The 17,987-nt window shown below is 38.0% G+C and overlaps 2 protein-coding genes across 4 annotated transcripts in view; both read right to left on the bottom strand.

Annotated features, from left to right (window-relative positions):
• HDAC10 (histone deacetylase 10) overlaps positions 1-17,987 on the bottom strand; it is a 480,741-nt gene that overhangs the window by 206,532 nt on the left and 256,222 nt on the right. The gene's annotated exons all lie outside the window — the stretch shown is intronic.
• Positions 4,462-17,987, bottom strand: part of IL17REL (interleukin 17 receptor E like) — a 44,417-nt gene continuing 30,891 nt past the window's right edge. Inside the window, exons 9-17 of one of the 3 annotated variants that reach the window (XM_018910217.3) lie at positions 16,965-17,019; positions 16,125-16,288; positions 13,857-13,901; positions 13,141-13,198; positions 12,666-12,811; positions 10,143-10,202; positions 9,039-9,096; positions 6,370-6,424; positions 4,462-5,407 (exon numbers count right to left, since the gene is read on the bottom strand). In XM_018910217.3, coding sequence (XP_018765762.1) covers positions 5,380-5,407; positions 6,370-6,424; positions 9,039-9,096; positions 10,143-10,202; positions 12,666-12,811; positions 13,141-13,198; positions 13,857-13,901; positions 16,125-16,288; positions 16,965-17,019 — 669 coding nt within the window. In that variant the 3' untranslated portion in view covers positions 4,462-5,379. Of the gene's footprint in view, positions 5,408-6,369; positions 6,425-9,038; positions 9,097-10,142; positions 10,203-12,665; positions 12,812-13,140; positions 13,199-13,856; positions 13,905-16,124; positions 16,289-16,964; positions 17,020-17,987 lie in introns of all 3 variants that reach the window. The other 2 variants (XM_018910216.3, XM_050969760.1) reach the window with 2 other exon arrangements.

The following is a 17,987-nucleotide window of genomic DNA, read 5'->3' on the forward strand; positions in this document are numbered from 1 at the left end:
AAGAAAATTAAAAAGCCCTGTAAAGTTTCACTAGTTTTAAGAGAGGAAAATGGTCATGTAAGAACTATCAAGGGCGTGTGGCTCTTGTGCACCTTGGTGCTTCTCCACTTGTTTGAGCCACCTTTGCTTTCTCTCACCACTGATAGGATGGTTATAATTGGAGAAAGGAATAAAAATGACAGGCAGTTTCCACAGATGCAACAGACTGTGAAGTCCCACAGGTAAGAAGCCCACAGACTCACTGAAGAAGACTCCCTGTTATACAGAGAGGTTCTGGGTCAGTTTGCCTCCCAGTCATCCCAGCATTGTGCCCCATGAAGAAGGCAACAAGATAATGTAGAACAAGCATGAAGGTGAGAAGCAGCTAGGTAGGGAAAATGTATTTATTGGGTGCAGAGCAGCATGTCTGTGGTTACTCTTTACTTCTTTTCCCATTTTACCCAGAGGTTCTGAGTGAGGAGTAGCTGTGAGTCAGGAATGTGAATGACACCAGGGCTGGCCAACTTCACCTCTCCCTTCCCTCTCCCACCTCAGAGTCTTTGTCCTCTCCAGCCCATCTCCCCTGCCCCACCTCCAGTCACCCCACCCTGATTTCTGCATGTCTGCATCATTCTGCATCCTTTATGGGCTTCCTTCTACAGGCTGTATGGCATTTCCTTCTGAGTGCATCTCCCTGCCTGTGCCCACAGATGACTCAAAGTACATTCTTCCCATCTCTTATCTCTGGGATAAAAAAAACCTACATTTTCCCCATCTTTTAGCTCATCCTACCTCTGCGAATTCTTTTTGCTTTTCATCCTTTCAACTTCTAAACACATGTTGTCAGGGAATCTCTCATGACAAAACTGTCCATCAAGGACAAATCCAGTTTCAGAATTCATATAAGCAATGTAAGCAAAGCTTGGAAATCTCTGCAGTGTGTGATCAGACAGTAGAACCTGTGAAATACATGAGAATAGTGGCTATCAACTCAAAGGCAAGAGTTGGTTTGTTCTATTAGCTATGATATGAAAAGGTACAAACTCAGTGCACTTATGTGGAGACAGAAATGGAGAACACAATCCCATCCACAGCTGATTTTGAAAACTGACTTTTAGAAGTTAGGTAGGAACTTATATAGCTTTAAAAGAGGATGATTTAGGCTTCATTCTTTAGAATGTAGTCAATGACAGAAAATATAGCTGACAAATTTCACCTATTAAAAAAGTAGTCTAGGAGTTACCATCTGCTTCTCAGTAGATAAGATGTCCTGGTTTTACTGTATCAGCTATACATTAAGAAGTTATTTAGATCTATACTAGATGGACAATTAATCTGTCTGATCGTTCCTAGAAAATAATAATTTCTAGAGTGCTTGTGAATCCAATACCAGAACTAACCCTTACTCATTTAGATAAAGGTTTTCAAAAATGGCACTTAGTGCCACATGAAAGGGCCTGATTCTGCAAAATATGAGTCAGCAATACTGGCTTAATATGCTTGTCACAGCATATGTCACAGTGGAGATGGCCACGATACACAGAGGATCACCATACACTTCAGACAGCTTTAAACAGCCTCATACAGAGTAACACCATCAGAAGGCTTCAAGGATCTGCCTGTCTTGTTCTTAACCCAACCTTTTATTCCTTCCATGTGGATGCATTGCACCTGTGTGCCCTCTGTTCCCTGTGGTGGTTGGTGAGTGCCCCTGGGCACTCCATGGCTCATGGCTGTCAGTGCTGCTCACCAGCTGTTCACAGCTGCGCCCACTGGGGATGAGGCTGGGCCACAGCCCCACTCCCAGTCACCACAAACTGTGTGCCTACAGCTTGAAGGGGTAGAAAACCAGCAGGGGGATGGGAGGAATAACTCCCATCATTGCTAGTGGACTTGTCCACTGAACACAGCAGCTTTACATGTTTACACTAAAGGGCTTTCTGGATAAGAGAGAAATTGTTTTCTTAATCCAGGAAAGACATTTCTATGTACAATAAAGAAACTTACAGGGGATATGAGATATAAGAAAAATTCACCATTTTTTGAGGCCAGCTGTTACAGGATATGAGTAAGGGAAACTTTTCACACTAAATTGAAGCAAGTACATTTTCTTCTGTTTGTTAAACACAGGTGTGTTAGGCTTCAGGTACAAGCCTTTTGTCAGTTATGACAATTCAGTCAGTCTGCCACCTAAGGACCTAATGAGCAGAACAGTTTGCACTCCCCTAGACCTGGGCTGCTTCCCTTCTGCTGGATCACACAGGCCTGATTTAGTAGTCCAGGAAGTGAAATCAGCAGTAAAATACAAAAGTACAAAAGTAGTCATAATTTCTCTTCCCATTTATTTCTTTGAAGTAGTTTATCAGAAGTCCAAAAGAGACAGGTCAGGAAGAGAGCCTGCAGAGCAGGACTAGTTCTGCTCAGGCTGTTGTTACAGCTTGGTGAATACAGAGCTACTCTAATGAGAGATGTGGCAATTCAGGCACGGCAACTGTAACTTGCTGATACCTAGGAAATGTGTTTATAACTGCAAATAAAGAATACTGCAGCAGCCCCAGGCTGGTTTCCCACACCAGACCACATGTCAGCATACCAAGAAAATTAGTTCCTAAGTAAGCGGAACAAAATTGTTTTAATTTAAGTCTTAACTTTAAATGTTAGTTTCAGGTTTGTGCAATGCACTAGAAATAATGGAAAGTCTTAAAAGGATACCTAGAAAGCATCTTATCAGTCTTTTTTACTATACTCAATGATATTCTGATACCTGCTAAGATCTTAGAAGAACTGGGATATTAATGCTCTGTGATAATACTGAGATTGTAGATATTAAATGAAAAACAAATACATGCAGGTTATCTCAAAATAGGGTCCACAATAAACTTATTGTTTAATAAGTTTAAACAATAAGTTTAAACTTATTGTTTAAACTTATTAAACAATAAGTTTAATAAGGCTCTAGACAATTAGCCAATTCTATAAGCAACACATAGGGGATTTTTGCATTTGACTAATGCTACAACACATTTACTTGTACATTGGTCAATATTGCAAAATTGTTGCATATTTTGTGTGAGAGAAAGAAAACATTTCAATGATCAGCAGAGTGTAATGAATACTTATAGAGTTAGGAAAGATTTTATTACTACCTTCTTTCAGGACTGACCTACCAGAGTTTAAAATGTCTTGTGAAAAAATTTAAACATCTTTACTTTTGCAACTATAAAGCCACAAGAACAGAAGAGTCTGTAACTTCTCTAGAAAATACTGTACCTGAGTGGAACTTCTTCCAGATATGTTACATGTATGAGATGGTCCAGTCACCATCTGGGAGATCAGGAAAGCTGCTCCCAAAGGGAGCAGGAATTTTTTAGTTAGAAGAGACAATGTTTGGCTGAAGTGAAAGTATTAGAAAAGGACTCATACAGATCTGCTCTGGAGTCAGTCAGAAAAGCTACCAGCACTTTTCTCACTACACAAATGCACATAGGCAGACCTGAGCCAAAGTACAGAAGTACTATTAAGGATTATTTGCAAACATTTGCCATCAGCAGGAATGTTGTAAGGGTAAACATTTAGGTGGAGAGCTGCCTTGGCTCCCTTGAAACAAGCACCCAAGCAAAATGAAATATGCCTGGAAACTACCTGTCTCTCTGCAGTGGCCATCATGGGAGCCTAGACTACTATCTTTGGATAAGCACTTTATTCTCAGGTTAAATGACATCTGCTATGTCCCCTGTCCAAATTTTCCTGTAAAACAGGACCATGCTTTGGTGTGTCTGTTTTCTTTGGTATTTTCAGCACTGCAGCCAACAAGAGATGATGTACTGCAAGAGAGTCAGCTTCTCTGCAGCTGAAACAGGACTTTCTCATGGAAAGCACAGCTGTTGTTGCTTCAGGATCTCAGATGAGCTTGTCATTGGAGGTGGTGTTTTGCTTTAGCCTTAGATACACCTGTATAATTTTAATTAATTTCCAGTCTGAGGGCATACTTATAAAGTTGATCTGAAGATATCATGGCAATAAAAATCACTCTGTACAAATCAACCTTTCCTGCAGAAAAGACCTTTCCACTGGAAGAAAGAAGAATTCAGAAGACTGAAGAGAGTAGAGTTGGGATGCTCTCTCAGCTGGATGGCCAAGTGTCTTGTTCCTGGCTGCAGCCTGAAAGTATTAGAGGAAAAGCAGGGTAGGTCAGAGCTTCAAGTTCATAAAGAAAGTAACCAAGTGCTCTAGGAATGCTGCCCTGCCACGTCTGCTTTTGGAGCTGCAGCACTGCTAGGAATGAGACTAAATCTAATAGATGTGCAGTCTAAACAATAAAGCTTTACTATTAAAGGAGTCAAGCAGAGCTTGACCTCTCCAGGGCACCTCAAAAACTCTTGTGTTTCAATGCAGTGGATATGTCTCTTACACATACTGTGTAAAAGTGTCAATGAATGTCTTGAAACAAAACAAAACAAACAATTTTTAAAACCCCACACATTCAAATGGAAAATATTTTTTTATTGATCAGCTCCTTGTTCCCTTACTCCTCACCCATATTCCATGATTTCACATGATCAATTCCACATGGTTTCAGGATATGCTATTAATCATCTTTCATTTTACTTTATTCCAATGTTACACAACAGGAAGCATGTTTGACAGGACTATTCAGTGAAATAAAGGCCAAATATTTGTTAATCAGTACAGTGTGTAATATTATCCTGAACAATTGAGTATAAATACTGATATAATGGGGAAAAATATTTCCATTATTTCCATTAAACTGTTTCCTTCTAGACCAGATTTCCACAAGACAGTTTTAAATAGCAATCAAACCAAAGACATGTACCACCTCAGACAAACAGGAAAATTGCCTCCAAGGCAAACACAAATGCAAGCACAGTTGTGAGATATACTTAAAGAACATGGTCTGTCATGGTGAGATCATCATAATGGCATGAGAAAATCAAGACAGGAAATTGCAAAGAAGAATAATGTATCAAAGCTGAGAAAACTTCCTCCATTATTAATTTCTCAGAAACTTTTGCTTATGGTTTAAAGATGAAAGCTACCAACAAGAAGATCTGAAATACTTGTTCTATAGGTACACAAAGTACCATGAAAGTATTCACTTATAGCATGTTTTGTATAAAATACAACTTTAGGTGGGAAATGTGGACCTGATTTTCTAGGTGATCTAAGACCCTTTTTTTAAATACTGGGAAATAAAGAATTCTAATCTGAATTTGTCATATTAGAGTAGGCTCAACTTGCTAAATTCTTCCCTCATGAGAATAATCTCACAGTAATTGGAAACTACTGTCATGAGAGATGACCAGTTAGACCAGATTTGTAAGTTGCACCAAAATACAATGTTGAGAAGATACTGAGGACCTTGAAAAAATGTTGTTAAATTCAATGCAAGGACTCCACACTCTTCATCCTAGGATAAAAACAGAAGAGGAAAGAAGATTGTTGTTATTTTCTCCAAAGTGTGAAAGAGTTCACTGTTATACAGTTGGTTTAAAATAACAAATTTAACCATTTGTCTACAGCTTGTGTACTTGACTGTCACAGTTCAAACAGTGCTTATATGAACAAATGAACAAAACCAGATACTTTATTCTAAGTGGTATCTTCTGACAAGGGAAAAGCCAAAGACTGCCTCAAAGCAAGGATGGCAGCCCCTTTTCAACCACAAGATTTGCAGCGCTTTTGCAAGGCTTCATTTTTTCCCCATCTTTGAACAAGACTCTTTCAGATTATCTCTATTTTCTCTGGAGTTCTGGGTATCTCCCACTTTTCCAGGTTGCCTCTGAAAGGTGTCCTTAAAGGAAGAGAATTTTTAAGGGCTCGGGGTCTACCAAATTATCCCTCCATGGGCTGCATTATTTACTGGTTTGTCTATAGCCTAGGAGAGGTGTTTTGTGAAGGACTGTGGCAATAAGAAGCAGCACTGGAACAGCTGAGCAGACATGTCTAATCAGTGAGAGCACAGAGGGGTCTGACCTGCCTGCAAATGTCAGTGAGAAAACAAGGGACAGGAGCTAGTAATGCACAGCACATCTGAGCTTGTTTCAGGACTCTTGAAGGCTGTGTTGTTACCTTACAAACCTCTTACTGCAATGGTTATTTGCCTCCCTTTCTCCTCACTTTGGCAGCAAGGCAGCTGCCTCTTATTCCAGACTAAACTGCAAAGAGAGAAAGCAAGAGAAGAGAGAGCACAGAAGCAGGGAATGTCTTCAGTGTGAAAGGGACAGTTAAGAACCTGATATTCCTTCTAGCTATATACAAAATTCATTCAAATATTCCTTCTGTGCCTGTAACAAGGCCAGTGATATGGTCTCAAGATTAAAAATTCCATCCATTCCCACAGATGTTTGAAACTGTAAATTAGATGGATACCTGTGTGTCAAGGCTTTTGGTGGGTTTCCATCACTGTATGACTGACCATGAAAACCTGAGGGAACAAGTTCAAATATAGGTTGCCATTTTGTTTTCATTATGATTCACATATTTATTCTCAGAGTAACTGATATGGGTTATTGTTTCATACAAAATACATAAATTTCTTATTTTATAGGGGAAATAATGTCTCAAAATGCTTGGCTTTATTAAATAGAATCCAGAAAAGTGGCCCAAAGAAACAGAAAATTTGAAAGGAGCACAAAGTATTGCCTCCAAGTCAATGCTATTAAATGCAAATTTAAAAAAAACCCACCACATTATTTTCCCATTTCCATCCATTGTAGAGTAAACAACACCAAGCCATTGTAATTCCCAAAGTACAGCTTTATAGAAAATATAGAAAAAAAATAAGTTACAGCTTTATAGAAAAATGCTATCCACTGTAGAATAATAAATTATACATGCCAGAAAGCTATTCTTAAAGCCTGGGTAAAGAGCAGCCTTCCTGATGGTTAGACACAATGACTTTTTTATAATAGACGTTGTTATGACTCGAATCTTGTTTTTTAATAACATCATAAGTCTTATGAGCACACTGACAGTGCTTGGTATCTTTAACAGTAACACTCAAAATGCACATTTCTATTTTGCAAAGATGTGCACAGTATTTATTTTCACTATTTCACTCTGACATTACAAGATTATTTGTCATTTGCTTTGACATTTGTATAAACCATGTTTTCACGGATTACAGACAAATCTCAAGGTTATTATTACCTTCACTTTTACATGGATGGCTTTTCTTAATGTCTTAGGCCCAAACAAAATAGCATCCCAGTGTAACAATTATCACCCTTGGTGACTCTTTTAAAAAACTTTCATCACATCCTGATTTTAAAAGGCTAGTGTTTAAGAAATATCTTTGTTATAGAAAATATGCATTTAAGAATACAAGAGCCCTTAGTAGTTTTGCTCTCACTGATACATTAAAAACCTTACACCTGAGAAGCAGCTGGTGGCTTCCAATGAGTCATTAAGAACATTGGAATTGTTGCAGTGAGACAGACCAACCCAGTTCAGTGTCCCACCTCTGACACTGACTTCTACCATCTTGCTTTCAGGGAGATTTTGGGAACACTGGTCCACAGATAGAGATTAATTATCTACCAACTAATGTAGATCACATTATCCCAAAACCATAAATTATGTGAGCATCCATGAAGCATGAGGTTAATGTACAACAAACACAGTGATCCCATATTAAAGTTCTGACATTCTTGATAAGTGCACATTTTTTCCTTTTGTTTCTGAATCTCCACAAATTCCTAATCAGAAGGAAAAAAAACTCAAAAAACAACAACCAACAAACCCCCCCCATAAAATATACAAGCAAAACAAAAACCAAACCAAACAAATAAGCTTGTGAGCAAAAGTTCACTATTTAAATATTTCAATCAAATATTGTGCACAGAAAGTTCTTTAGTCAGCTTTTAATGTTCTGCTATTTTCATTTACTGCACAGACACATTCTCTCCTACTATGAGGTGCAGGGAAATTCTAAGACTGCCATCTCTAGAGCTTTTAATTATTTTACATGCTTTTGTCTTACTCTGCATTTTTAAATGGAAAATATGAAAAATGAAAACGCATCCACACTGTATGAACCACAACACTGGGTATTTAATTCATTCATCTTGAGTTGGCTTGTTACAAGTTTTTCAGTGGAGAAGAAACCCAAACTAGCATTATACAAATGATTACACAGGGATCTACACTCACACTACAAATTCAAGCTCCCTTCTTTTTATTATCAGGCTTCCAAATATAAAGTTGTGGTTAACTGACAGGTGTTTTTAGACAACAGGGAAAATCTGTCACAGGACTTACTATATTTGCAGTGAACTAGAAGATGTTGGTTGGTTGGTTGGTTGGTTGGTTGGTTGGTTGGTTGGTTGGTTGGTTGGTTGGTTGGTTGGTTGGTTGTGTGAGTTTGGGGAAGTGTTTTTGGCAATGCTCAGATTGAGGCTTCTCTCATCATGATTCCTTTTAGACTTTTTAGTTCTAAACTAGTCAATCCACTGCTGTACTGTTCACCATAAACCCCACAGCATCAGTTTGCTCTGAACTCACTAATTTCTACAACACCTTGCTTTCATGGCTTGGAGGGTTTAGAACATTCTGGCTCTGAGTGTACCTCAAATCACAAAAATAATAATAACAATAGCCAAAAGCAAACTTCTCTTTGCTGGGAAGTGGAGGGAAATGCTGCTGTCCCATTTGCAGGGGGGGAACTGACAGCAGGGCTGTGCTGCAGTCACTACAGCAGCAGCAGTGTGTGCCTCTTGCCAAGGTGTGATTTTAGCTGGTTACCTCATGTACTGGCACCAAGGTAAATACAGAGAAACTGGCACAAGGTGAAAAAGTCACCCAGGAAGCAGAGGCAGCAGCCAGCACACAAGCTGCCCTTGCAGAGCTAATTAACCTAGCTCCTGAGTATATGAGTCCACTGTCTCTAAAGGACTCTGAGCATGTCTAGCTCTCATGCACACATCCACATTCAGTCAGGGCAATCCCACCTCAGTTTCCCAGTGAAAACACACTTCACCTAAAATGTGCTCTTGTGCAGAATCAAGACCCAAGCTTCTTTTGTTAACCTGCCAACTTACCACAGTAGGTATCGCAGATCTGCAGTGGGACTGAATAATCTACATCTGTTCTCCAGCCCTTTCAAAAGAAAGAATTGAGGCTTATTCCCCTTTCAGCAGAGCTGTTACTAAGCACTTGTGTTGACAAAACGAGATTGCTTTATTAGTTTACTCAAGTGACTGCATTTTGAATCTGTTTTTAAATATACACATTTGGAAATTGCTGGTCTAGTGTAGATAAAGTGAGTTGCAATCACTTTTAAGTCTCTAAATGATAGAGCTAATCATAATTTTTTTTATTATTGTTGCCTGACACTTAACATCTTACTTACAAAATAAATAATTTATGCAGAAAATTATCTGTCTCCCTACCAAATTTCATCTCTCACTAGGGAAAGAACTACTACTCTCATTACTCAGAAGGCTTTTACCAATCTCACTTTCATCTTCCCTCTTTCTTCCCAGCAGCAGAAAGTAAAGCTGAGAAGGTCCTTCTAGAGCAGCTACTGAAGCCTCAGAGCTCCACTTTCATTTCTTTCAGTGTCTGCTGAGAACATTAACTCCAGAGAGGCATAAACCTATCAGCTTCATGCTCATTTTCTATGAACAAAATTTCTTAATGAAGTTTTTCTACAGCAATAGTGTGTAGAAATGCAGAAATGTCAGAAATAATTTGCTCAGTTCTACTTTCCTGAGTGCTAATTCTAGGACACCATGCACTTGCCGTGCTGTTTACTATATGCCTCACCTTTTCTAGTCAATGTCAATTTTTGAAAATTCATCTTTTATTTATTTGGATCTTTTGATAGCTTGGAACTTTTTTTTTTTTTAAGGAACACATAAAGACAGGATTAGCAATATGCTGATGATATCCTTTTATCTGCCACTGACTAAGGAACAAGAATGCAGAGAGCAACTTTTCAGTTCATTAATGCCATCTCAAAGAAAAGAGGTGGCAGCATACCAAGCTTTAAATAATGCTCTTTGCCAGCTCAATTTGCACAGTAATCAGATTTAGCTGGGAGGAGAAAGCAGTGAGAGTACCTGCTGGTTTGCTTGGTGTTTTAATGATTTGTTTATTAGTTTATTTTGTACAGGGTACCTGGCAAAAAGCAAGACACATACCTGAATGCAAATTGTTGACCCACACATTTCCTGTGACATAGTGATTGAAACAGAATCTCCCTAATGAATAAAAAAAAAAAGAAATTGAAAAACACTATTTTCCATATCCAGAAACAAAGAAAATATACTGTGTTTCTCCAGTTCTTTGCTTTGGTTTCCAATAATGCTATTAGTGGTCTACACTGTTAGAAAACTAATGGAAGGTTATTTATTTTCAGGGCTAACCCCAGATCTCAATGACCACAAGTAGCTGGTGTAGTTTTGCCAAGCACAGTGTGGCAGCACAGGAAGAGGGCTAATGTTACTGCATTTTGTGGAGCATCACAAGGAGGACAGTCTCCCCCCACTGCTTACTTCCTCCCATCATCTTCACTTCTTTTCCCTGGTGCATGAGCTGAAGGAATGACCCTGTCTTTACAATTCTTCTGGACTTCCCATCCCATTGTATGCAGAGAACAAACTGAGCCTTAGGGTAAAATTGTCCAGAATGACTGGCTTGACATTTAGTATTTGATTGATTATGGTTTGTCCTCAAAATAATGCCTGTTACTCCACCAATAGCTATGCATCCTACACCACTCTCTTCAGGGTGGCAAACTCCTAAAGTAATTTGTGGGAAATTAGGTGAATATATCCAAGCATAACTGAAGAGGAATTTGTAGTTAGAGGATCAGCATTGGTTTGATGGGAACACAGAGTGAGGTCTTGATGAAAACTTTGTGTATACTGCTCATGGTATTGAGACAGGAACTGTATGTAATTTACATGGGGTCCCATTCTGTCACAGTAGCAGAGGACATAACAGCTCTTTACCAAAGGGAAGAAAACAGCATTTTTAAATGCATCAGTGCCTCCATGAAATACACACTTCGGTATCTAGCTGTGATTTATTGGTGCTCCACCATTACCCCTTTCACTTAGCTATTCACACAGGGAGCCTTTAAAACCAGAAAATATAAACTCCACAGATTTCATGTGAAATAGACCAGCTGAAGGGAACCTTCCCTGAGTGTTGACAACTATTCTACAAGATCTCCATCTCAGCCAGTAATACAGCATTTTCCAGACAGTTTTTCCTTTAGGATAGACTTTTGATATTACCACCAATGGCCTCTGTGGTCTGTGTTAGTTAGGATAGCTGTTTTTTTTCCCAGGCCTTTTGCCATGATTATTCAGCTCTGGGATCTCCTAGAGAAGCAAGTTATTATCTTCCATTTTTGCATGTCCTCAGATTGAGCTGAGTTGGAAAACTCTTTTTATCAGCTGTTCTGTTACATTCAGCACCAGAGGTGCAATAACAATCTAAACTTATTCATTAGAAAACAAATTCAGCATTCAGTGTCCAGCCCATCATGTTAAGAAGTGCTTGTTCATAACTGCCTGGCATGTGCACTCTTCCCACTATAAGAATCACAGGTACCTGAAAAAGGCTCAGTTTTTATGTGTCCCTGCATAGTGACAAATAAGTACAGCTGGCATATACCTTACAGAGAGGACAGATGTAGGAGCTGTGCTCATGTGTCCTAAAGCACATTCCCTGCAGTGGAGTGAAGTCAACAGGCATAGCCAGGAGAAACAATTCCAATCACAATATCTAGATTTCTCAAATTTCTCAAAATTCATCATGTGCCAGCTCATGTACCTGGTCAGTGAAGCAGAGACAGCAGGAGCACCTGAGAGTACTGAGGAGCTGGCTGCTGAACCTGATGGATGTATTTCAGCATGGTGGTCCTAGTAGCTACTAGGATCTATCCTACTAAAATTCTCCTGTTTGAAAAATAATACTATGGCCTCTCTTTTGCTCTTTGACCTCACTTTCTAGATGTGTCTCTCAGCAGATCACAGTTTGGGCCAAAAAGGTAACTGATAGGCAGGGTTAAAGAGCAAACCACAGTAATGCACTGAAAATGTATGGGACATAGACTAAGCTGTAAGAGAGGAAGGAGGCTCTCATGACTAGCTGCTGCCTGAAACTGAAATCTGACCCTCCCATAATCCTTCCCCACTCTGTCCCCATTTTGTTGGATGAAGCAGTTGTGTAGCCACATAATCAGCTGGCTCAAAAAGATAATTTGGCTGTAAACAAACCTTTTTTGCACGTTGAGTTTGTATTGGCAGCTGTGATATTTAGAGTTCATCATGGATTGATGCCTCATACATTTCATGATGTGTGATTTGCCAGGTCAGCTATATCAGTGACCCATATATGAAATATTAACAGTAACATTTGCTATATACATAATTTAAATACCACACTACAAAAATGGCATTAAAAGAATATTAAAGTTCCACTCAATAGTCACACCATTTGATGTGACTCATTTGACTTTAGGATCTTTATTTATTTCTTGTTCCAGTGTGAGATCAGATTTAGAACTGCTTTTAAAATGTTCCAGTAATTGTTCCAATATGTACATGGTTTATTAATGGATTCAAGCTGCAGAACAATATATGGAATAATAAATGAATGAAGTTAGGTATGTTTAAAAGCCTTAAAATGTTTAAGAAGTAATATATACAAACCACAGAGACTGAATGGTGCATCCCAAGAGATTCACACGAAGCCATCTGCGTCCTGTTACACACAAGCACTGAGAACTGTGCCTTGCTTTGGGATGTGAAGAAAACTTGTATCTGTTCTGCAACTGCAGCAGTCCTCATTTTCCAGGCTGATATTAGGGGAAAATACTTCCTTTTAGATGTACAAGAACCATACAGTATATTCTAAAATTTATGCTTAAAATAAAAGTTTTTTGTATTTTTAAGTGTTATCTAATGATATGCAAGCAATTATTTTGATTCCTACAAGTTACTTTTTATACTGATGAACACTAGATCTACTGAAGATACATAGAAGTAACAAGCTGTCAAGTCTCTTTGACTTAGTTTACAATTCACAGTGTCATTGAACATTTCTCAATTAAGAGACAGCTCATATCTAGTCATTTAAATATTTTCCACAATATAATGTGATGCAATTTTAAAAATGTATATTTACCTGGAAATTCTCCATGAGCAAATGGACATTTAATCCAAGATCCTCGTTTGGTTGTAAACTGAAAGCAAAGAAATCTGTTATGAAAACTGGATTTTCCATTTCAATCTGTGGCAAAATATTCAACTAGTGATGATCAGGGCATTCCAGAAAGTTGCAGAAAATTAATTCACAGCTTTCCTCCTTTATTGTATCTTCCAAGCCTTGAATTAAATTAGATCCCCTAATTCTTCAGGTATTTATAATCATGCATATTTTACAGAAATATCTCATTCCATTGACTTAAAAGTAATCTTAAAGAAAACAATAATATGCCTGTATTGGCCTTAATTGGCTTTTTTCTTCTCAGCTAGAATAATAAGAGATTCTCCATTAAATGTACTGTGTATCAACAATAAATCATTTTATTTTCAAATATTTACTATAAAAAACTTTATCTGTTAAGTTTAGCACAGAGTTTGCATTGACCAAAACCTTTTTTTTTCTGCTTTTATTTAACAAACAAAAAGGAAGGGAACAATCTGACCTGTGTCCTATCTATCATTGCTGTTGCACTTCAAAACAATCACCTTCTAATCTAATCCTTTACTTTTCCTTCATTCCAGTTCCCATTTATCAGAGCTATGAAACAAAAAATTGATCATAAAGAACATCTGCAGCTCATTTATTTTAGAGATAGAAGGGCAGTTAATATGTGTTTTACAAAGAAATTCCTTTACCTTCATGCAAAGTCTTGGGTGAGTGTCCACACGAGAATATTTAACCTGCTGGAAGCCAGAGCACTCAGCATTAGCTAGTTTTATTAACTAGTTTCACAAAATCAACTACTGAGATTTTCATGGCTTGATTACTGCAAAGGTAATGGGTCTGTTCAATTCATAAACATCCCAGGAAGTTAATCAGATAAAGTGGTAAGAAACAACTGCTGCTTTGAATTACTGAATCGTTTCCTTCTTTTTATCTGCAATATGTAGCATTTTTTATGGTCAGACTGATCCATTAGAGCTGAATTAATTGTTTCTATGGTGGCTTGTGCAAAATTCTGATTACAAAGTCAACTTGTTTCAACCCCTTATTTAAAGACCTCATCAGAACACTTAAACATACATCCAAAAGTATTCCACCATCAACTGAGAAATCTTTGACTTTTCCATACCCATATTTCAGAATAGTGAAAAGTAGGCTGAATTTTAGAAATCCACTTAAGCAATCCACAGAGTGTTTCTTTCTTGATTAACAGTTGTTTACCCACCAAGGGCTTCACCACAAAGAGCCTTGTCTTATATAAACAATAGCTACACACATTGCTCTACACATGATCCTACCTAAATAAACCCTGTTGCTCAAGTGACTGAGCACCCTACTCAGCCAAACACTTCCTTCCTGTAACTTCTTTTGAGAACATAACAACAGTGTCCCAAGAGACAGTTCTGTAGAGTCTGCTCAGACCTGGAGACAGCTTTGTCATTGACAGAGCAAGCCCCAGCCTCAGTTAGGAGTGATGCAGCTTTTGTGCCTAAGACAGTACATGTGCACAGTATTAGAGTGTGTGGCCTTGTCTGGATTTACAGGGCAGCTGGCCCCATCTGAGGAATCTGCAGTAGTTTCCAGCATACTACAGAGATGGTTTTCAGGGTTACAGTACAATAAATAGGCCAAATTCAGTACAATAAATGGGGCAATGGATGTTGTGGGTCCCTTCCAGCCCAGGACACTCTATGATTCTATGATTACTATTAATTTTCAGTCATTAAATGCAGTCAGTAAATACAGAAAAACACTCATACTCTGTAATAAATTTGATTTCTGCTCCAGTAACAGATACAACCATTACCAGCCAGACCCCATTTTAGTCTTATTTTCTTTTTCTCCCTTTTTCTCTCCTGCCAGCAATAAATTGTTGCCAGCTGATGAATAATCCCACAGGGATCACTCACATCTAGAATTAAATTAATCTGTTTTTTCAAGATCAAAGCTTTGTTGGAACTCATAAATGATGAATCTGAACAATCACTAAAGGCTTGGCCAGGAGTTCCTAATCACAAAAGCATTTGACAGTCTTGAGTCAGCCCCACCCCCTCCCCAGTCATGTCATCAGAAAAATAATATCAATCCAAAAGTTTCAGAATTAATCTCTTGTGTTTGATTTTTTTTTTGCCTTTTCTGTTGTTACTTTAAGTTTACTGCCTTCTCTCCACAATCAGGCAAGCCTGAAACTTACTTTTCATGGTAAAACGAATTCTAATGTACCTCAAAAAGCCAGAGCATTCGGTACCATCAGATTTCAGATTGAAGTGTTAAGCCATTCAAGACATATGCATTTGAAAATCCTTCTCAACTTGAGAAAATTAGTGCAGGAAGAACTAAGGGACACAATATTTCAGCACCCACAGTTTCAAGACATTGGACCAGGTTGAGGAAGGCACTTCAAGAAGATCTTAATTACAAAACAATTGTGCCCTACAAAGTACTGTTATGTCTCTAGAAATATATAAAGTGATTTAGCTTCATGTAATTTATATTTCTGGTGTCTAAATGTTAAACATCTACATCTGATCTAATCACAAGAGACTCTTGTGACAGTAAAAAGAAGGTAGTAAAAGAAGGAGAGAAATCCCACCAGCCTACTATGCCTATCTACAGATGAGAAGAGTTGTCCTCACAGTGTGTCTGTCTCCCTTACTTTAAAGGGAACCTGACATGGACTATAAATAAAAAGCAGATCCTATTTACCCCAAAGAATTTAGCAAACATTACTAGCTGCCCAGTCATCTCCACTTGTTATTTCTTTATAATGAGTCAGTGACTATTTTGAATAAATCATGTGATTAGTGTGCAAGAACAGACTGTGATTAGGAATAGTTTTAACTATCAGAGAAGAAGAGAGGAATTTGTAACTGCTCTTATTCCAAAGTCTAGCTCTTCACATTATGCCTTTGGTGATGCCTTTCAATCTCCCAGTTTGAATTAATCCACACAGCTCTTACTTTCTCAGAAGAATTTTTGAAAGATTTTTCTATATCTTCACAATGGTCATTCGACTTGGTAAACCTGCATAGGTTAACCATGACAAGGACAGGACAGGCTGGCTCCCAGGCAAGGGTTTGTGTTGATGGGTTATAAACAATATTGTCCCAAAGCACCTGTGTATCTGTGCACAAAGAGAGAAGGGAAACATTATTCCAAATGTCCAGACAGGAATCAACACGGTTAATAAGTCTGGTACCTCTACATGTGGTTTAAACCAAAATCTTGGACTTTACACAATAAAACACTTTTTAGCCCACACTTTTTTCTATTTGCCTGGTAAAACAATTACTTTCATATGTGCAAATAAGACAATTTCTTTTTTTGTTTTGCTGTTTCTTTCTGAACTGTCATCTCAGACCAATTTCTGATATTGCTGGAATATTTGTGTGAATAATTTCCTGTTAAGCATAGAACTCATTTATAGTGAACTTTTTCCTTTTTCAACTCCTTGCTCCCTCCTTTAAGTTGGGTTTTGGACACCCTCAAATGTCTCCTGGAAGCCCTCTTTTCACACCATTTCTAAGCTGACCTTTTATTCTTTCTGCCCAGTTTGCATGTCACTTAAGAAAATGTGGGAAATGACTAAGAAGTTACTTAGTGTTTTTGTTGGCATAAACTCAGTGAATTATTTGGTCTGAAAGTAAGTGATTTCATCTACCTACAGTAAAGCAAACCCATATGATTATTTCCTTGAAGTTTTGCAATACATTATTTTCAGTGTAGATTGATTTAAACTATGACATACTAATGGGGCTGCTGAAAGTCACTCCTATAAAGAGTAAGTACACAGTACTTGCCATTTTCAAAGGGGCAAAGTTGTATCCTCCTTGCATCTGGAAGTGCCAGCCAACCCTACAACCAAACAGTGGACATCAGTTAGAGCTTGTCAGAGACACATGTTTTTAACATTTCAGGTAGAATGTGACAGAAAATTTTCCTGCCAAAGATAAGGATGCTATGTTTGTTAGAAAGCTTTGGAGGTCATTTTTTAAAGTTTTGCACCATTTTTTTATTTTGTTGCTTATCATAGGGGCATTTAACTAAGGTGATCCATTCTAACACTATATTCCCATTTCTAAGTTGTATATTTGGTCCAATTTCATTTAGAAAATCTTCCAGTTTGATTTTCATTAAGTTTCTTACAGTGTCATTACTTTCTAGGGAAATCAAAACATTCAATAATGACAATATAAGATCTCCTGGTCTGGGCAGTGGTAAAGGATGCATCTTTAAAATCTGAAGACTTACACTTAACCCAGTCTTCAAGTATATGTGTATGGCTGCTGCTATGCCCTATTTATTTAGATTCATGTGCAAATGTTTCTGTTATTTGGAGTTCCCATCTGTTTGCTCAGCAATCCTATTGCAGAATTTTCTATGTATACATTGAGAGAAATAAAATTTTTCTAATGATCTCATATTTTCAAAGTGGAATGAAAAATTCCCTAGGCTTCAACAAGAATTTGTGGTTCAGCTTGCCTATTTAGGTAGGTGATTTTAGTCCCAGAGTGTACACATCTAAGTGTCACCAAAGTGCCCAAATTACTGCCACAGTAGCCTTATGAAGACCTAGCCAGGGCAGCCAGTGGAATCTACAGTGCCATCCAGCACATCCCAAAAGAATAGGCCATCTACCTTTGGTCAGCTGAGCAACTGACTGTATTAATTAGATCTCCATTGACTTTAAGAGTTTGTTCACCTAATTCAAATGTAGATATCTGTATTTGGATATCTACATTTAGGTATCTTAATCTGCAAGGTAAATCAAATCCCAAAATTCAGTGAGAAAACTACATTCACATAGCATCTTTCTATGTTAT

The sequence above is a fragment of the Serinus canaria genome, chromosome 1A, assembly GCF_022539315.1.
Source record: "Serinus canaria isolate serCan28SL12 chromosome 1A, serCan2020, whole genome shotgun sequence".
NCBI classification, from domain to species: Eukaryota; Metazoa; Chordata; class Aves; order Passeriformes; family Fringillidae; genus Serinus; species Serinus canaria.